Source organism: Patiria miniata, unplaced genomic scaffold, assembly GCF_015706575.1.
Source record: "Patiria miniata isolate m_02_andy unplaced genomic scaffold, ASM1570657v1 HiC_scaffold_20, whole genome shotgun sequence".
Taxonomy (NCBI): Eukaryota; Metazoa; Echinodermata; class Asteroidea; order Valvatida; family Asterinidae; genus Patiria; species Patiria miniata.
Window position 1 is genome coordinate 37186277 of NW_024037059.1, and position 21605 is coordinate 37207881.

At 39.5% G+C, this 21605-nt stretch overlaps 1 protein-coding gene across 5 annotated transcripts; it reads right to left on the reverse strand.

Annotated features, from left to right (window-relative positions):
- Nucleotides 1-7211: 7211 nt before the first annotated feature.
- LOC119728949 (serotonin N-acetyltransferase-like) lies at nt 7212-21605 on the reverse strand. Of its 5 annotated transcripts, none has more exons than XM_038201401.1 (7): nt 21299-21605; nt 17500-17667; nt 16524-16580; nt 12818-12924; nt 12152-12274; nt 11499-11652; nt 7212-11121 (listed from the first exon to the last, which is right to left on the reverse strand). In XM_038201401.1, the coding sequence occupies exons 2-7, from the start codon at nt 17573-17575 to the stop codon at nt 11054-11056; spliced, it is 585 nt and encodes a 194-aa protein (XP_038057329.1). In that variant the 5' UTR covers nt 17576-17667; nt 21299-21605; the 3' UTR covers nt 7212-11053. The 5 variants fall into 5 exon arrangements, with proteins under 5 accessions (XP_038057329.1, XP_038057327.1, XP_038057328.1 ...); XM_038201399.1 differs by lacking the exon at nt 21299-21605 and adding an exon at nt 20080-20423; XM_038201400.1 differs by lacking the exon at nt 21299-21605 and adding an exon at nt 19942-20067.

Consider the following 21605-nt stretch of genomic DNA (forward strand, 5'->3'; position numbering starts at 1 on the left):
TTTTTTCTTCAACATGATGAAAGGCCTATTCAGAAATTTCAGAAAAATTAATGAAGTAAATACCCATCCCTTTACCAATTTCTAACAATAGCCTTGCTGTAAAATGGTTCCCATATTTAGAAGTTAGGCAAGGTGTAATTAAAGTCATCAGTTTTTCTACTGCAATTTAATTTATGCGACCTTGTATTGTTCTTCATTATGACGCATTCCTCAGTCAACTCTAAATATGCACACGAACCGGATGGCACTAGGGGCGGAGACGGAGTCTATATGAGGGGGGAGGGGGTATAACTATGACCATGGAGCGAAGCTATGCTATGACACAGTCTTTGATGCAACACCGCATTCCACAACAACGCACATTACGACCAGAACGAATCGCGATATCATCGCACCTTGTACTTTACACGGGTCTTTAATTAATTGATCCGCAGTTATAACAACATGTTCCAAGTTCTATTGGTTCATTGGCTTATGCCGTCTATAATATGATGACATGCAATAAACCTGCGGAAGTAGATCTGAGGTGAATAAACGACAATGAACCACCAGTGGTATCACCGGATCTTGTACAGGAAACCACACAATGCAGGTTGATTTCCGGTCACGTAGTCTATGCATTGAAAGTGCAGAACCCGGATCAATTGAGATGTAGAAATTAATGTAAATGATTATGAACCAAACGAGAAAGAACAGCGACTCCGTTACACATCCATTCATGTATGTATAGATTGTTGAAACTTGAAAATAAAGACAAAATAAAACATATGGCCTATAAATTAAAATCTAGAAATATAATAGCGAAACGTTTCGACTACTTATAGTACAACGCAACCCCATTTCCAATACGTATAAACTTAGGGACAGAAATATAATGAAAACTAAATTGGTAATACGGAGTTGGCACAAACAAATTGTCATAGAGCTTACACGAGGTAATTCAGAATTGAAGACGATTAGAAACGTGGAAACAAAACAGAGATTTGCGTTTGTTGAGTTACAAACGTAGAGTGATCGGGCAGATAACTTTTTCATTTGATATTACCCTGTAAAGTTGTGAGTATTTGTTTTTGTCACACGATTCGACATTCAGCTTTTCTAGTGGAACAAGTTGTTTTAATTTGAAAATAGAGTATCTTTTGGATTGTATAAATTTGAGTACACATTTTATTCACATGTACTCGATATATCCGGTTTGATGACGTTTTCATTTGAAATGTGCAAAACTGAGTATTGATTCAGTTCAGAGAGGATACTTGTTCATCATGAAGTGAAAAGAACTTCTTCAAATATAGATATAATAATGAATGTTTCAGTGCAGGCCTATAGGCTAAGGAAGTTTTGTATGTATCAAGGAGGTTTTGTGGAAGCAAAATAGGGACATGTTAAATTTGGAACTCGGAGGATGAATGAGAAACCGGATTACATGGATTTGTTATACATAATAGACATGCATTGGTTCATTTGATAATACGAAGCTCTATGTTCTGAATAAGATTTGAAGTACATGATGTAAGCAATGGTTCATTAAAAGCTATTATTAAAACATTGCTTATATAAAGCGGGAAACAAAATAAATGTATGGGTTCAACTATACACGGAAATTATACGGCGAATTCTAATAATGTCCTTCAAGCAAGGAGACAATGTTTTGCTTGGAAAATGTAGCTATTCGTATCATTGACGTAATAAGAAGGAGATTTCTCTTCTGAAAAAAAAACCCCTACGTGTACATGAAAAATAACAAGCAACTCATCATCATTATGATTGCTTACTATGGGCTCCGTCAGCGAAGAAGAGAGGGCGTTTGTTATTTTAGTGTTGATTCACAGCAAATTTGCATGAAAATGGACCGCTTTATCAACGGTCTCCAGATAATAATGATTGACGTCCTTGAAAAGATATCATTTGGAGCAGTCAAAGTAATCAATTTCTCTCACCGATATCTGACATCTGAGTGTATGCAAAAGGTCAACGTCATAAAAAAAAAACTATATAAAAAAGCAATTCAATATCAATTTCGCAAACTTGAGATGTATTGTGAGTAGCCCGTGTACGATGTACGATGCCTTCTCCTGAGTCCCATTGGCCCCATTTTACTGAGCATAATAACATTATATCATAACATCAGTCTCCTTTTGATCCTCTTGTTTAGCAGTAATTTGGGCTGGATCTTTTTAGGGGGAAACTTTGCGTTCTCCCACGTGATAACAAAAAATCCTGTTGTGTGTTGGAGGCTGTTGCACTTTTTTCTTGGCCTAAAAAGTATAAGAGCATATACAGAAAAAAACTAAATACTTTGAGCTGCATTTATCATTAAATAATATTAAAAGTATGAAAAATCGTTATTTGATTACTAGCGCCTTGGCATTCATTTTGGATGAAGCGAAGGGTGTGCGCGTGAGAGAATAGACAATGCGAATTGCGCCCTCATCCGACTACCTCAACAACATGTATTAATGACGATGGGGGCGCTATAGTGGCAAATGCATCGAGCGCCTACTGTCAAATCACGAACCGCAAAATTCACGTAGTTGAGGGATGGCGAAACGAAGATTTCAATCTCTTAAGAAAATATGAGCTGTCCTTGACCACACTCGATAACTTCTTCCCATTGATGAGAGTCTCAGGATGCTGACAAAAAGGATGCGATGGAGTTGCTGAGGTAGACGCTCAGGTAAAATAGTTCAAGGTAGGTAGCTCGGACTGGAACATGAGCTGTTGGTACTGCAATTGGTTAAAATATCGTGCACAAAATGCATTTATTGGCAATTAATTTCTTTACTAGTTGCAAGAAGTATGGATTCAACGATGGTGTCGCACAATCTGAAATTGTTTCGTGACATGGGGCTTATTCGTCTTCATCTGACTTGTACGAAGATGATGATGTTTATCGCAGCGATATTAAAGGGAATATACATCATTTGCTTTTGCTGTAATTTTCAGAAATGGATGGAATTGGGGGATTGGAAATATAAAGCAAATATAGTTACACTGACTTTTTGGAGGTTTTGGGTTCGAAAATGCTATAAAAACCAAGAAAAACGATCATTTACCTGTAGTCTGGTTCCCTGACTCCATATAAGAAGAAACAGAGGAGTTTACATACATTGGGGAATTGTAAGGTCAGGGAACCAGTCTAGCTGGCTCGTACCCGTTTATAGGTTTGTAATCGATTGCAAACAAGTGCAATAGTCAATTGGGGCCAGTATTTGAAAAAAAGCCAGTTGTTTCCAACGCTGATCGGCCGATCAGCGTTGGAAATTGATACAAAAATACCACTTTTCTTGAAAATGACAGTATACCAGGTGCCATAATTTTACAGGATGCTTTAGACTGTCATTTACCAACGTCCTATTAAGGTATTTCGCAAAAACTTGGTAGTTTTATTTTTCGATGTTTGCAAATGTTGTATATTCCCTTTAACGCATCCAAGATTATAAAAAAAAAATAGATTCAAGATTATAGAAAGGGTTAAACCCATCCTATAAAAGCACATTATGGGTGCCCCATTGATAATTCAGTGTAAATATTCTGTTTCAAGTTTATATATTTTTGATACATTATGGTCTCTCCAGCAATCCCATGCGACTATAACCGCTATGAATTTGAAGCCTCTTGCTACCTTTTCGAGCACAATTACCCAGAGGTGCTGTGGAGTTTCCAAGACGCGGATGTCCTGTGTAAACGCTACGGAGGCCACCTGCCTAGCATTCACAGCCAACAAGAGAATGATTTCGTGCAAGGTATGTTTTCAGTAGCCTTTTGAGGTCTACGGTGCTATTTGATTTTGGTAACTTCAATTTATTTCAAATACAACAAAGTACAAACTAACATCCTCCCATTGTTGCCATTATTTCTCATAAAGGATAATGACTGCACGTTGCCCAGTATGGTTAATTCTTATTTTAATGTGTTTTGGATTTGGTTTTTTGAAATTGGAAAGAAGTTATTACCGGTACCTAAGGTGGGAGTAAACATTTTGGTGTTGTGTTTCCAGTTGAGGATTTAACGTCTTGGATGAGTTTTCCGAAGCCTACATTTTAATACATCGTACTGCTGGCTCTAACAACACAAACCAAATTTCATTGGTTGTAGAAAACCATGTGACCACGGCTGGTATACCTCCCCATTAACCAACACGGGAGAACCATGTACTAGGCCGCGAATAATATAAGTACCAACCAAAATAATGACTTGTTGCCGATAAAAAAATCTTATGCCTAAATGTATTCTTCTGTATGTTATTTCTTTATACCTACCTCGGCTAGTGTATCTAGGACATAACGAAAATAGTGCCCAGTTTTCACACTAACCTATGCCATGATTACTTTGCGATATTTCAGAATTCATCTCATCGTTGGGGAAATCTGATTATTGGTGGCTAGGGCTTCGTCGCAGCGGTCCAAATGAGGGGTTTTCTTGGATTGACGGAACTCCACTGGTATGCTAATAAAAATGTATAGATCTTTCTATCACCGACGCGTGGCTGGCACATTTTGCCAATAACCATTGTTGCCAAACTATGGAAGGTCCAACACTGCAAAGACGAAGAAAAGTTATTATATTAATGATTACCAAAATATTATTTGATTGTTGTAAACACAAAACAAACGCTACAAAATAATTGCTAAACATGCCTTGTTCTTATACGATGGGTGTTATGAGGACTTTTTTGGAAAAATATGTTGCCAACCACGGCTTCAATAATGCGCTTGCGGCATCCGGCAGCCCATACAAAATGGCGCTAAATGTTTACAAACAATCGAAAGGTCTATAGGCCTTTCTTTTGTTTGTAAACATTGGCGCCATTTTGCTGCCGTAAGCGCAAAAATTGAAGCCGTACGTGGTTGGCAACATATTTTTCCAAAAAAGTCCTCATAACGCCATCAACACATAGTAGAAAGGCATATGTAGGAATTATTTTGAAGCTTTGTTGAAAATGTTGTATTTTCAAGTACAAAATGTATCAAATAATATTTTGGTGATCTGTAATAACCCTTCTTCATTTTTGCAGTGTTGGACCTTCCATAGTTTTGCAGGCCGTGGTTGGCAAAAATGCAGTTTGCCAACCAAGCGCAGAAAGGTCTATAGACCCATAGAGCGCCCTCACTGAGAAGCTATGACATTCAAGAGTAGATACTTCTCATACAGTACAGTAAGCGTGCAGGCCAGTAAATATGCCCTAACTTGCCTTCGCGCGCCATGCAATCACCATTTGCAACACTGTATTTCTGTGAAATTCGGATGAAATTAGGCCCTAAAATTCCTCTATTTGCTATGGAGCTAGGCTTCCGGTTTCAAAATGGCGATGGGCTTCAGGACTACTTTTAGGGGTGATTGTCTTTGGATGGAATTTTCTTCCAAAAGTCATCGGTCCCCCTCCCCCCAACATAGAAAAGAAAATGCAAAGATGATTAAATAAGCTCTAATGTGATGTGTGTCTTAAACACCTTAGAGAGTTTGTATTTTTCCTTTTCCAGGTTCATATCTCACCACAGTCAAACCCTTTGTGAAACATAATACAAATTAAAAGCGAAAAAGCATCTATTATCTACATTGAAAGTCTTCAAAGACGGTCACCATAAGGGACCATAATTCACTTCAAAATACTGGTATCCTGACCACGCCAATCTCCCCGTGCATGGCTCTATACTTGGATTATAATGGATCTGGGTTTTCTAGTAATTAAGGCATTCTATTATCGACAGACATGGTCTTCAAAGACAAAGTCACCATAAGGGACCATAATTCACTTCAAAGTGCAGGTATCCTGCCCACGCCAATCTCCCCCGAGCATGGCTCTATACTTGGATTATAAAGGATCTGGGTTTTCTGGTAATTAAGGTATTCTATTATCTATAAGGTCTTCAAAGACAGAGTCACCATAAGGGACCATAATTCACTTCAAAGTGCAGGTATCATGACCACGCCGATCTCCCCCGAGCATGGCTCTATACTTGGATTATAATGGATCTGGGTTCTCTTGTAATTAAGGTATTCTATTATCTGTAAGGTCTTCAAAGACAAAGTCACTATAAGGGACCATAATTCACTTCAAAATGCAGGTATCCTGACCACGCTGATCTCCCCGTGCATGGCACTATACTTGGATTATAATGGATCTGGGTTCTCTTGTAATTAAGGTATTCTATTATCTGTAAGGTCTTCAAAGACAAAGTCACCATAAGGGACCATAATTCACTTCAAAATGCAGGTATCCTGACCACGCTGATCTCCCCGTGCATGGCACTATACTTGGATTATAATGGATCTGGGTTCTCTTGTAATTAAGGTATTCTATTATCTGTAAGGTCTTCAAAGACAAAGTCACCATAAGGGACCATAATTCACTTCAAAATACAGGTATCCTGACCACGCCGATCTCCCCGTGCATGGCACTATACTTGGATTATAATGGATCTGGGTTCTCTAGTAATTAAGGTATTCTATTATCTGTAAGGTCTTCAAAGACAAAGTCACCATAAGGGACCATAATTCACTTCAAAATGCAGGTATCATAACCACGCCGATCTCCCCCGTGCATGGCTCTATACATGTACATGGATTCTAATGGATCTGGGTTTTCTGGTAATTAAGGTATTCTATTAAGGTCTTCAAAGACAATGTCACCATGCATAATTCACTTCAAAATGCAGGTATCATGACCACGCCGATCTCCCGTACATGGCTCTAGCTCTGTGCATAGATAATAATGGATCTTGGTTTTCTAGTAATTAAGGTTTTCTATTATCTACAATCAAGGTCTTCAAAGACAAAGTCGTCATAAGGGACCATAATTCACTTCAAAATACATGTATCTGATGACCACTCCAATCTCCCCCCCCCCCCCTGGCTCTACATGGATTCCAATGGATCCGTTGCCAAGTAGTGGATCAAGATCAAACATCCAGCCCTATATCTTTGGTAAATGGGCGCTGATCCGAAGCCATAATGACAGCAACAGTATACGCAAGTATTTGGGAGTTTGAAGGTTCGATCTCGCCACAGTCAAATTCTTTGTGAAACATATACAAATTGAAAATAAGCAAACGAACAAACGCGTGAAACATATACAAATTGAAAATAAGCGAACGAACAAACGCATATCTCAGAGTGATTGATGCGGGTATAATGCCCAAGCAATTGCCAAGACACGGCCTTAAAATAATTCCCGATTTAAGTCAAAGAATTGAAACGGCTGCAAGACATTCCTGTTAAAGTAAAATACAATTTATTACCTGCACCACGAAAAACAATAAACTCCTTGTACTGTCTATTCAAACTTTTCAAAAGCAACCAAAAATTGAACTTTACAAAACTTGAACATTAATTCGAAAACGTATAATAAAATTAAGCCACAAATTATCTAAATGGGATTGAAATGCACTTTCACTTAAACCCTGAAAAAAAGGAGCTTTGCAAACGTAAACAAAGAAATAACACAATTGATTTAAACTGTATATATTTGCACCACGGAATAATATGTCTAAATAGCAACCGCTTTAATGTGTCAAAGGCTCAACTTCGTTTATCTAAAATAAGCGAGCAGAAACTTCTGCTCAGCAAACTAAAACGGCTCTCCCTAGTTAAAACTGATAAAAAAAATAAAAATCGATACACATCTTTTGACACTTTGGATTGTAATCCCCTTTGCTCAGCAAGCTGTCCTTACTCAGTAGAATTTGAATGCCTAAAACACTTCGTCAAAGTGACCCGCTGCCTAATACTCTAAAAGGTTCATTTAATAGGAAAATCAGTCTCATTTCAGTGCAGTGTTGTATAGAGTACGTACTCATACTCGCAATTTTTGGTACTTGTACTTGGTACTCGTACTTTTTGGTACTCGTACTTTTTGGTACTCGTACTTTTTGGTACTCGCTCTTTCTGGTACTCGCTCTTTCTGGTACTTGCACTTTCTGGTACTCGCACTTTCTGGTACTCGCACTTTTTGGTACTCGCACTTTTTGGTACTCGCACTTTTTGGTACTCGTACTTTTTGGCACTGTACTTTTTGGTACTCGTACTCATGAATCTGTACTCGCACTCGTACTCAATAGAAAAACATTACATGTACTCGCACTGGCACTCGTGACAACGTTCTCCTATTCGATTTATTGCAAAATGTTCTCCCGCAAGAATTACAAATGTACATTTTTTAAAAATGTTTTGTATCGATTATTATTTTGTTTTAATTGAACTTCGATTCGTGTCCGTGCAACTGTTTGCTGTAATGTTTGCTTTAATGTTTGTATAATGGACATGTGCCTAGATCGTGGCATCATTCCTCCTGTTGGTTTGGCAAAGAACAGTTGTTCAATACATGTACACTGTGCAGTCGTGTTTTCCCTTATCTAATTGAATTTAAATCAATTGTCTAATAACAATGCTCTTGCATGGTTATTGATAGGGTAGTAGTTAAATCATTGTCGAAAATCCCGGAGAGTTTTTGGGGAGAAAGGGCCTACATATCATTCACAGAAAAAAAATCTTGCGAAAAAAAGTACCACAAAGGGGAAGCTCCGTACATCTTGTGTTATTGAGCCATGTCAGTTCTTCTGTAATAAGAGCCTTTGGTATAAAACTGGTGCAGGGTAATGTTCTCTCGATTTTCATTTTTTTTTCTGTGAAGAATAAAGTTCAAACTAAGGTCTTTACTTTATAGGTCCTCCCCACTGCCCGAAACGGATTTACACCACTGGCAAAAACAAATTAATTAACTTATTAAAGGAAACAAAAAACAAACCATCCAAAACCGAAATATTCTTTTAAGGAAATGACTTTTACGGAATTAATTTTCTTTTAAATTGTCAGTAATCCCGCGCAATACTAATGCAGTATACGGGGTAAGGCTTCCGTCAAAGTTACCCAGGGTAACAACGAACTTAACAGAGACTGTCCTGAATTTGTCTTTAAATTGTTATTTGGGTGTCATTGTTTGAAAATTATCGCTCTTAATAAACTAAGGTTTTATGGCCAGAGTGAAACGGCATTGTCTTTTTGTGAAAGTGTTAAATATGAGTAATGCGAAGCGAGACAATTGAGATATTAATTACCTTTTCCCTGATTTTGGCCCAGGCTTGTGCCTAATAATGTTTTGTATCGATTGTTATTTTTTTAAATTCAATTTCGATTTTTGTCCATGCAGTTGCATCTATTGTGTTTGCTTTAATGTTTGTATAATGGATGTGCCTAGATCGTGGCATCATTCCGCCTGTTGCTTTGGCAAAGAACAGGTGTTCAAAACATGTACACTGTGCAGTCGTGTTTTCCCTTATCTAATTGATTTTAATTCAATTGTCTAATAACAATGCTCTTGCATGGTTATTGATAGGGTAGTAATTAAATCATTGTCGAAAATTCCGGAGAGTTTTTGGGGAGATAGGGCCTACATATCATTCACTGAAAAAAAATCTTGCGAAAAAAAAGTACCACAAAGGAGAAGCTCCGTAGGCCTACATCTTGTGTTATTGAGCCATGCCAGTTCTTCTGTAATAAGAGCCTTTGGTATGAAACTGGTGCAGGGTAATGTTCTCTCGATTTTCATTTTTTTTTCTGTGAAGAATAAAGTTCAAACTAAGGTCTTTACTTTAAAGGTCCTCCCCACTGCCCGAAACGGATTTACACTACTGGCAAAAACAAATTAATTAACTTATTAAAGGAAACAAAAAACAAACCATCCAAAACCGAAATATTCTTTTTAGGAAATGACTTTTTACGGAATTAATTTTCTTTTAAAATTGTCAGTAATCCCGCGCAATACTAATGCAGTATACGGGGTAAGGCTTCCGTCAAAGTTACCCAGGGTGTCAAAGTTACCCAGGGTGCCAAGGGTGCCAAGGGTACCCAGGGTGCTAAAGTTAACCAGGGTGCCAAAGTTACCCCAGCTTACGGTACACACCGTATGACATTTTGGTTGGCTACCATTTGCAGTACGGGGTAAAGTTTCTGCCAAATTTACACAGAGTGTCAAAGTTACCCAGGGTGCCAAAGTTACTCCAGCTTACGGTTCACACCACATGACCACAATTTGGTTGGCTACCATTTTGCAGCACCGGGTTAGGCTTCTGCCAAAGTTACCCGGGGTGCCAAAGTTACCCGGGGTGCCAAAGTTACCCAGGGTGCCAAAGTTACCCAGTGCACGGTTCACACCACATTACATTTTTGTTGGCTACCATTTGCTGCTAAGCAAATACTTTCAGTGCTAAGCAAATTGTTTTGTTTGTGTAGCATCTGTTTGAAATTTGCACCAGGTTCCAACATGCGATGGTCCTTGCAGGTAACAAAACAGAATTCTGTAAATTGGAAATACATGTATTCATAAAATATGCATGGGATACAAAATAAATACGGACCTCGATGATTTTGAATACACTTATTTACAGTATACATCGGTATAATACAAAGTACCCACCATTACCTATTCCATCTACTCTTCTATACAAAGCAAAAAAACCCAGATGGATCATCTGGAGGTTAAACAATATTTTTTGAAAGAATGACAATAAAGATCTTCGGTTGAATCACCGCAAAAATCATAAAGAGTCATCTGCTCAATAATCTACTCAGTGTGGTGATGCAAACTTTCCAAAAGAAGGATGAAACAGCATCTTACTTTTTTCCAAATTGCAAAAAAAAGGGGGGGGGGGACGCAGCAAGGTTTGCAATTGGTATTATATTAACGTGGTAACCTAGCGCACACTCGTTGGTGCTTGGAAGGACGATATACATGTACAATGGCCATCTTGTGGATAAAGCCAATAAATCTTTGCATGGCAGACATCCTTGAGGTGCAGGTGCTTTTGTTCTGCAGTTGATCGTACTATTAAGCCTCTTCTATATTCATTCTTTATTGAATTTAGTCAGGTAAACCTCCAAGGAGACCGATAAATGCAGATAGTTTACATGTACAAGATGCATGTACATGAACACACAAACTCAATGCAGGTGACGCACTTATCTTTTTTTTTTTTTAGCAATATTAGTATCTACATGGACCAGGGTACCCGACGAAAAACGTAAGGCGCACGGGCAAGACGGCATCAGGTGACGATTATGCAAAACCTGTGTTCTCATGTGACATCTTGTACTCCATGTCAAACCACTGCTTGGAACTAACCCCTGTGAAACACAAACACAATGCCTCGGCTGAATATACACTGTATATATAAATGTATAATCAAATAGTATGGCAAGAATACTACATAAATCAGAAAATATATTTAAATAATGCATTTTACAAATAACGACATGTAAAATTCACTGGTGGCAGTTGGGTATCTATAGAGGTGGAACAGGGAGAGATATTTCTCAAATTTACAAAAAAAAAGAAGCTGGCCCTAACGAAGGGGAGGGGATTTATTTTTTCTTGGCTTAAAACTTTTATACGCCACTGGCTGGTTAACTTCTTTTGCTGTTAAAGCTCATCACTGTTTTCATTTTCTGATATGAACCCCATGCTACCACCCGATAAACTGATATGACGAGTCTCAACATACCTAGGCTCACCATCGAAGGTCCCAGACATCGGAAGTGAAGTCCTTCGTAGAACTGTATCAGGGTGTCTCTGCATACCAGGGAGACTTGATTCACGTTCTTCAAGTTTTCCTCCACATACCAGAGGAGGTGGTCAATCAAAACAGTCTCAATGCCCTGTGGAAGAAAGACACGATAATCAAAATTGTACCCTGACATCTTATTTGTTTTATTCCTAAAAGGCAAAAAAAAAACCCGCCCCGGAGGGTCTCTCTTCGCGGTAAGGTAGAATGCAGAGTAGTTTTGGTACAACATGCATGTTCTACCAGACTTAAAGGGAAGATACAACATTTGCAAACATCACAAAACGAAATGATCAAATTATCACGAAATACCTTACTGGATTGTTAGGGAATGACAGTCTAAAGCATCCTGTAAATTGTGGCTCCTGGTGTGCTGTCATTGTCAAGAAAAATGGGATATTTGCAACGCTGGTCGGCCGACTATTATTATTCGATTCTATTATCAACTGACTTTCTAGTTCAATTTTATGTATTTCCTGATTATGAAAGGATGTGTTGGTTGTGTAGGATGTGTTGGTTGTGCTGACGGATAGAAGGTGACCGGTTTTTTTTTATTTTTATAAAACTCCCGTCAAAATGGCTAAGTAATGTACCTTTCCGTGATAATCTGGGTGAACACGCAGCGTGTTTAAGCACACGGTAGAGCCATCAGGATCATGGGCCAGCCTTGCTCGGGCGGTCACTTTACTCTCAGAGGTCAAACTGGCACTGGCAAACTGATGGAAATGCAAAATAGTAATTATTGTATAATTGAGGTTTAATAATGCAAATTACATATGCAGATGAACCTCACCTAAAGCTACAAAATACTACTAAGTAGTAACCTGTAGTATGCATTTCTTTCCATACAAGTGTGCACAACACATGTAGTATTCTGTGGTATTTGGTCCTTGACCCCCAAGGAGCCCTTAGGGTTAAGGGTGCACCTTCGTCTTCATACTCCAAACGTTTTGTTTGTTTTTTTTGGTGTTTTTTTTTAGATTTTCACTTATCATTATGTTTCGAAGGCTGGGTCACAGCTAGAAATTCAATTTATGTCAACAATTATAGAATTTGTTTTTTGAAAATGTGTGGTCACATGAAACCCATTTTCTATTCTGCACTGCACGTCTATCAATCGCAACATGATCTGTTTAAGAGTGTTGACATTTTATGTTTAATGTTGGTTGACAAAGTAAAATGTGAAAGATGCTTGTATGTTAATGTTGCATGTCGATATGTCGATATGACGTCAGAGGTGACTTGGTCTATTAACTTACGCCAATTAAACGACCGTTTTCAAAATAACCCCAGAACAGGTCTGGCGCTTCCCGCTGTCGTAATTCATATTCCTCTTCCGGCAGCGTGTCATCATTATTTTCTGAACCTGCAACAAACGAATTGGGGGGGAAAAAGTTCGATGATTGGATCTTGATTTGAATGTTTTTGAATGTCTTGGCAACCTAATGAACAGTGTCTAATGTGACATCACAGCTACAACATCACCTGGTACTGGTTTGAGAAAATGACACTGACAGTTGAACCATGGTTGAACCTTGCAAACCCAAAAAAATAAGGGAATAAATACATGTATGTGCTTGGCCGGTTTTAAACAATTACGTTTTACACGGGTAGGGGCCTGGCCGCAGTAATTATCGGTATTACCGAGCACCAAGTCGGTTTTAAGCGTACTTGTTTAATACCGGCCAAGCACATATTTGCTTCGAACTCATTTGTAGTATTGCGCATCCGTGAAGAATGTGAACGTTCAACTAGTCACTATGCTTCAGCCACCTGAATCACACAGCTGCATTGTACATACACAATGTACATGCTATCCTACATGTAGTGCAGAAGCGATTACATAATACATGTAGCATCATATGGATGGTCACACACTGGCATCCGGTATATATAACACCTATACTGACCACGACCTGCATGTCACTGCTCTTAGCTGGTGGATCAGTTACAGCTGACCACAAGTAGGCTCTTATCAGTCTAAACATGTTAAAACATCAGGTAATCCGCTGCAGGCACTACATGCTTCATTAGGCTTGAACCTCAGAAACTGAGGTTCAAGAAAATGCATTAGATTGGGCTCAGTTCTGTAATGAATAGGGTAAAATGGACCAAATTCAAATGACAACAGAAAAAAAAGTGTTTACTATAGTTGGTGTTTTATTGACCGTTTAAAACCACCCACGTGATGGGCTCCCGACCAATAGGAATGGGCAAACTCTCTCAGGTATTTTTGAATGTGCAGTTAAAACAACACAGTTTAATAATAATTATTATAATCTCAGATCAACGGCAGGTTTATTTGCATCAATAAAAATATCGTGAACAAACTGTTTTATTTTTGGGAAAAAAATATCGAGTGCATTATGTAATAAAAAATAGCCAAATTTTCTTGAAATGGGAAGTCAGATGACTAACCCCGACAGTCCTGAATCCTTCAATTTCAATATGATTTTTTTCCACATCATAGGGGTTCTGGTTAAGTATCTTGATTTTTTTGTAATATAGCCACTGCCATTGATATTAGAATCATTATTGGGGCTCCAGACGGACTTTTACCTGGGCCAAGTGACCAACAGGAACTATATTCAGTGTGCTGATCAGTGCATCGAGTTGTGTACTATTCCTTGGACGGGCCACCGCGTTATGTGGAAGTTTTTGTTTAGGCAATTAGGACCGAGTTATGGGGACTTTCTGCTGTCCCACAGCGCCTACGGTCCACATAGGCTAACTACCATGAGACAAATCGTGTGTAGTCCCCACAATCTCTGCCACAATTAAGGAACAAGTACCAGTGTACTATTCGGGGTACACTAAAAAAAAACCACTATTCAGCGTACTGATTAGTACACTAAATACATGTGTAGTTCCTGTTGGCCACGCGGTCAAGGTATTTATGTCGGCCTTTGGGTATTTTCCCACTATAACAATACATTAAAGTTGGTGTACGCGTGCTTTTTTGGGTGTTGCACCTTAAAAAAAAAAAAGATTTTCAAATTGAATGGATAGTTTTCTAGCATTACATTAGTTGAGAGCTTTCCAACGAAACAAAAATCGGCCTACGACAAGTTATCAATTAATTAAGTTTAACTTTCGAATTGAGAAGCGGGACGCTCCCCAATCGGTCCGAAAAGTGTGCACAATTTCTGAACTGGAGCGAGCCATTAAAAAAACCACTTGTTAAAAATGTATAAAGGCCTGCAAAAAATAACAAGCAAATTTATTTGTTTCAAATAACAAGCAAAACATTATTTTCCTTTAAATTTCGCTCGGAAAAGAAAATCGAAATTTTGAAAAAGCACATTAGACCAACTTGAAAAAAATCAAACAAAACTGGATTTTTTTGGGTCCGAGACCGGTGAAGTTACACAATTTCTGACCGTACCAGATGGCGACAAGCTTTGAACAGGCTAAATTTGCATTGTCTCTTCATCAGCTGAAACCGTGAAACGCCAGCATAAAATTCAATTGTATACTTACGTGATATTAATGTTATTGACGTTATTGTTGGTATTTTTAAATGTATTATGCAAATAAGAGGAGAACTGCGCCATCTGTGAGGCATAATCGTTTCGTATGGCAATACGGAACTACGTACCGTAACGAATTTAGTCAACCGTGTACATATACACTATCTAGGCAAATGCCGGTCTAATGGTAACTCGTATACTCACGAGATGTTTTCATTTTAAAGCTACAGTCCATCATTTGCAGCTGTCCAAAAAGTAACTGACGTAATTATTGTTGGAAAACATACTTGGTTGAAAGATAGTAAGGGAACCAACTCCCAGTGAAATTATTCTTTCTAGCATGCTGTCATTTTGAAGAAAATTTTGAAGGAAATTTCCGTTAGTTTCTGTTGTTCGTTTTTTTCATTCGGCGAAGCGCGCGCCCCCCTTGGCACGACGCACACGCGGTTGCTATAATTCGTCGGATCGGTGCGCGACATCGCGTATATAGCTGCAATTGGCTCAGTGAGAACGTGTCTCGGACGCTGAATTCAGGCCCAATTAAAAACACGATTTAGCAATTTTTGATTTGAAATCGAGATCCTAGAATGCTGTTTTTCTCGGAATATACAGCTGAAGCTGAGCTGAAAGTTCATCAGGTTAGTTGTTCAGCACCCTTCTTTAGATTTTGAGCACGTTTATTGCTTCAAACGAACAAAATGCACAAATCGACTGTACCTTTAAACAGTAAAAAGCGAGCAGATAAGTATTTTACAGAATGTGGGAAACTCACTCTATAATACTCCTCTATTCTGAGGAGTATTACTAATAGAAGTTGCCAATATTGGACAGGGATAACTGAAGAGCAATGCCAGATACGAGAGCACCGACTCCACCCACACATGATATAGATCCAACAGAACATGAGACTAAAGTCCATGTTTACACTTACAGTCAATAATACATACAGTCATATACTTTAGAGAAGATAATCCAATGCGATAATTATTGGGATTGATTTTTTTTTTAATGTCAATACCAGGACGTAAGAATCCAAAGCTCGCTTTGATCAGGTGTCACACAATGCAAACACCCACAAGTAAGGAGTTAGGTCGGTAATTATACAACATCGTCCTACTTTATTTTCAACCTCGTTTGTGGTCAATTTACATTACGTTTCAAGTGTCTTATTGAGGTGATTCGCCGTATCTCTCTTGCAAAAAAAAATGGAATTTGACCATGCAGCTCATGATGATTTTGTATTGGTTAGGCAATGTTCCAACTTGGACACAGGTTACTAGGTCATAAGGCATTTCGGATGCAGAAATGGGCATTCTGGAGATTGCTAAAATAGCGTATTTCCCCAAGAAAAAAACTTGGTGGATTTTGTTGGTGCGTGTGTGCGTTAATGGCAATATCATGCTATAAAGAGTTTGCAGGACAAAACATTGGCAGTTATAACTTTAAAAAAATGTTAGTGTCGGTACTGTCGGGCACTTTTTATGTCAATTCTTACCGAAGAGTTGGCCAACACGAACTGCACACTGAGTGACCCCTCCAGTAGATGACGCCCCTATATAATACCAATAATAGACTATTCGGATAATCCGTCATCATACATTTGCTTTGTACTTAATTATTGCACAATACCTGGAACAATGCTTTTGCACATGGCAGCGCGACATTACGTCAGCCGGAGAAAACATTCTTTTCATTAGTATACCGCTTGTTATAATACCATTCAGCATGCTGGACTTCAGAACTATTCAGTTGCATGAAAATGGGTCAGGGAACGAGATATAATTATAAGAAGATCCCTGAAGTTCCTGAATGTCCACGCTTGGTTATAAATAGGCCTTGAAATGGGCCTCCATGAATGTACTTGGAGGCCTAAAGTGATAGCGGTGCTCGGCACATCGAGGTAGAAATGCAGCCTGTGTTTTTTTTTTTTTAAATTATACCCTGTTTACGGATATAAAGTGAAGGTATCACTTTTTAAAGACTAACTAAAATAACAAAAAAATCATGGCATAAGCTTTCGTAGCTACATCGGCTACTTCATCAGATGCAATAAAGATGCAATGGTCTCTCTTCATTGCATCTGATGAAGTACAATGTAGCTACGAAAGCTTATGCCATAATTTATTTTAGTTAGTCTTTCAAGCGCTACCTTCACTATCTGCACTCTATACATCGGTATATAAGGTAATAAAAGTGTCGGTCACTTCGCCCATTTTCCACTTCGCCCATTTTCCACTTCGCCCACAACTATTTCGCCCACAACCATTTCGCCCACAACCACTTCGCCCATTTGGATAAGTAAATTTTTGGGGGAAATCCGAAAACAAGGGCCATATCGATCCCTTTTCGCAAGGAAATAGTCATGAACGTAGGCCTATACTTAGTCTGCATCGAGCTTGTCGGACGCTCTCGATAGATTATACTCGATCACTAGCCAAGTACTGCTTTTTTTAACATGCGGGTTTAATTACCTTGGGCTTGCAGTAGCCAAGCTTGGTGAACTTCTTCCGCCGTTACCCTCCGTATGCATGCACTTGGGGACGTCATTAAGTTCTCCTGTCAGGTTCTACGGACCAAATTTTGCCCTGAACGTCAATGCCACACTGACCCAACCTGCACTAGGGCCCGTATATCAACCTCTGGTGGGATCAAAACAGAATGCAGACGAAAGAATTGAGTTGAATCGCCTGAAATTCTCGCGTGAAATTCTCACCCGTCCGTTTCTGCACTGTGACTGTATACCCGGCCGTCTTGCTTGATGGTGCATGGCATAATAAAAAGATCAATTCACGTAGTGTCTGAATAATACAATCCACAGCAGCTTAACAAAGAAGTGTCTATTGAGTAATCAATTATAGTGACTATATTGAGTAGTCAATATAGGAAGACACTACCATCAACTTAACTTATATATAGACCAACTATGGCAAGACACTACCAGCATGGAGGAATGTTCTTATTCCTCCATGCTACCAGCAACTTAACTTATATATAGACCAACTATGGCGATGTCTGAACCATCGACAGCGAATACTGTGTTACTGCACGCACAACCGGTTGCCTTTGGTATTGCTAACTACGGTTACAGCACTGGAAAACGGTGGTGCATATTGGCAGAATTTGAGCATATATCTTTCTATACATGTAGTTAAAACAGTACACGCAGTGGCGTAGCCGGGGGGGGGGGGGGCGTGAGGGGGCGACAGCCCCCCCCCATGAAACCTTGTCGCCCCTCCCCCCCAAGTCGCCCCCCACTGAGATTTTGAGTTTCTAAAAAAATTATCATTGATCTACATGACGCCCCCCCCCCCCCCCCATGAAATGTTCCAGCCCCCCAGCGCCCCCCACTGAAAAATTCCTGGCTACGCCACTGAGTACACGTAGTTAAAACTCTCCACTGGAGGGCCTGCCCCGGCGGCAACGCAAACTGCACCTAGGGGTGCAGACCAGTAAATCGGTCCGAAATTGCCTGCGCCGGCCAAATCGCGATTTGCATGCCCTCAAAATCTTCGGTATTTGAGCATGCTGTGGGCCATGAACTTGAGGGTTTGTAAAAAATATGGGTGGAAGCCGTGCACAGGACTGGGAGCTTGCAGTTCTGTGTAATTTGGATGTAATTTGCACCCTAAAAGCGCTCTATTTTGCAATGGAGTGTAGGCATCGTTTTTCAAAATGGCGATGGGCTTCAGGACTATTTTCAGGGGTGATCGTCTTCAGATGGAAATTTCTCCTAAAAGTCATCAGTTGACCCCCCGTAAATTGAACAGAAAATGAAAGATGATGAAATAAGCTTTAATTTGATGTGTGTTTCGAACACCTTGGAGAGTTGCGAGTATTTTTCCCGAATTTTTGAAGTGGGAGCATTTACCATTGGGGTCTATCGAAGTTTATTTACTGGTCTGCTACCCTAGTATTATGCCTATATATTTCTGTGTACAAAATGGCGCACGCTCTTTGTAAACAAATTTAGAGATGTCATTTTTTTTGGAGGGCAAGAGACAAAGAAGCACCCATTTGCAGTTGTGGATTATTGCTTTTCGTTTTCTGATCGGATAAGGGCTATATGCAATCTTTACTCACACTTCTACTACACGTCTTTTTGTCACATTATCCGCCAGTATCCTGCTTATATGATGCTCACGGGACTATTACCGTATTTTGTTTAATGTTACAACACACAGTCACACCATATGAGACAGTCTAATGTAGAGAAAGGATACTATACGGTGTATTATAAGAGCCTCCTCCTTGAATGGATTTCCCCTTGTAATCCGTATGGAATCGTGTGTCGCTGACCTTGAACCGAGTTCAGCGACTAACGGATAGGACGTACTTCGACCCATTACTGGGGCCCTCACATTAGACTGTCTCATACTTAACCTTTGGGGGACGCCTGAAAATGTTCCTTTCCGGTGACTGAGAGGTCCTCCTTGTGGAGGATTATTATAAGATGGATATTTACCAAGAACCAAATACATATCGACTGTACGTCTGTTTATTTCTGCTTTAGAGGCATACTGGACTTGTTTGACCTAGCTGTTTGAAAAGACTGTTTATTAGTTTGGGTGGACATGTACTGTCTAATCTCCAGCCCATTTTGAAATCACTTGATTCCCTCTCATGTGCAGAATATTGAAGAAAAGTCTCCTAAATATTGAAGAAAAGTCTCCTTTAAAGTTACACTGAATTGAATCTTCAAACTTGGTTGGTAAAATACTGAGGACCTTATTTGCCAATGAAAATTTCGGAGATTTTTGCTGGCTAAAGTAAAGAGTGAGTAAAGTTGGCCTGATTTCGTTTTGCATGTTTTTGAGCACTCAAGGTCCCAGTCTGAGCTCAGACCTATAAAACAAGTCCAAAACAATCCTAGCTTATCTTGGTAGACTACTTATACTAGCATGCAGCAAACTCACGTTCTGACGGATATCATTCAGTCTCTTCCTCAGTTCGAAGCTTCCAATTCTTTCTCAGAACAACAATAAAATGTATAGCGAGTCACTTCACATGGCGTCTGCCAAACCTCTTCCCAACATTACACTTATTTCACTCACCTGTTCAAATTAAAAGTGCATGTAGCTGCTTAATTATACATGTACAAAATACTGATGGTAAATCACAGGACTGCCGTGTTGCTGTTATCTGCGGAAATGGATCTACCGGCTCCAACACGGGTGAGTTGATGACGGTGGAAAACAGAGCCTAGGAAGAGTGGTGTACAGTAGGGCAGTGGTAGGGTCTACGCATGGAGGAGTTCAAAGTTCACACGTTTATCGTTTGGAGTGCCAATTGGAGAAGACGAAGCGGCTTGAATGCCAGTGGCGCACAAAATACGGTTTTTACGGCGAGAGCACATCAACTGGTCATGCTGGTCCTATTGATAGGTTACTATTTACTAATAGGTTACTATTTACTAATGTTGTATGATTATTTTACGGTGGTGGATACCTGTACCGCCATAGACATACATGTACCATGGGAAGGTCGGGGAAATTGCGTGTGTGGCGGGGAGGGATATCAATATTATTCGCTTCGGGTGAAGGTATATTGCACATACTGACGGGCAGATCTGAATTTTTTACAAATAGAAAGGGGGACCACCCCTTCCAATGTTTTCACAACCCTATACATGTGTCTTCTTTTGTTTCGTGTTAAAATACACGAGCACGATGCAATCGCTCCTCATATACTTTGTTTAAATAATCTTCCACATCAACAACACCAGCATGTTCTACTTTAGAGTAGGCCACTGATCTCTATATAAAGACTGGATAGCGGCTAAAGAGCCGCACAGTGAATGAATTTGACGCCATATTGGTGAGACCGGTGAGACCGGCTGGTGATCTACAAAGGACTTACGAGTTGCGGTCTTTATATATAAATCACTTGATTTATATTTTGACCACACTGATCACGGTTTACAATTTTTCCATCGTCGTGGTTTACTTCTTTTTTTTAATGCCGCAGTTCCTTTTTAATTGAAAATAGAAATTCGATTTCCAAACAACTAATTTAGGCTATGCGTGATAAATTCCTCAAACAAAATTTAAGAAATAAAAACGAACGAAGACAAACAATGCTATACTATCAACATTGAAAACCATAGTCGTTCCAAGTGCGCTTTCAGTTACTTTTCCAGTGTAATAATGTCACTTATACCATGGAGGAAGTATACCAAAAGTTACGGGAACATTTTCACTATTGTCTGATACGGCTAAAACTAGATTCATAGGCCTAAAAATATACATAGATTAAAAATAAATAATGACCCACCGTTTCTTTTCAAACGGTATTAAAACAAGCGTCCTCTCATCTTGCCGTGGCTAGTGCTACTGCCCCACAGCTAGGCTGACCACTGGCATACGTGTACAAGTCCCAAGTGTGAATGTTCCCAGCGGGCATATGCCCGTTGGAACGTGCCCAGTGGGACGTTCCGTTGGATCGAGCAGCATACAGCTGTGTCCCCGCGGGTATATGCTCGCGATCCAGTGGATCGGGCATATCCAAACGGGAACGTTCCGTGGGAACGGGAACGTTCCCGACTTTGGAGACGCTCCCTAATCATCCTTACTCGCAGCTG

Coding starts and splice junctions, on each gene's coding strand:
- LOC119728949 (XM_038201401.1), bottom strand. CDS start 17,575: ATGACGTCCCCAAGTGCATGCATACGGAGGGTAACGGCGGAAGAAGTT. Junction 16,581..17,499: donor TTGGCTACTGCAAGCCCAAG/GTAATTAAACCC, acceptor GGTATTATATAG/GGGCGTCATCTACTGGAGGG. Junction 11,122..11,498: donor ACCTTCGATGGTGAGCCTAG/GTATGTTGAGAC, acceptor TGTGTTTCACAG/GGGTTAGTTCCAAGCAGTGG.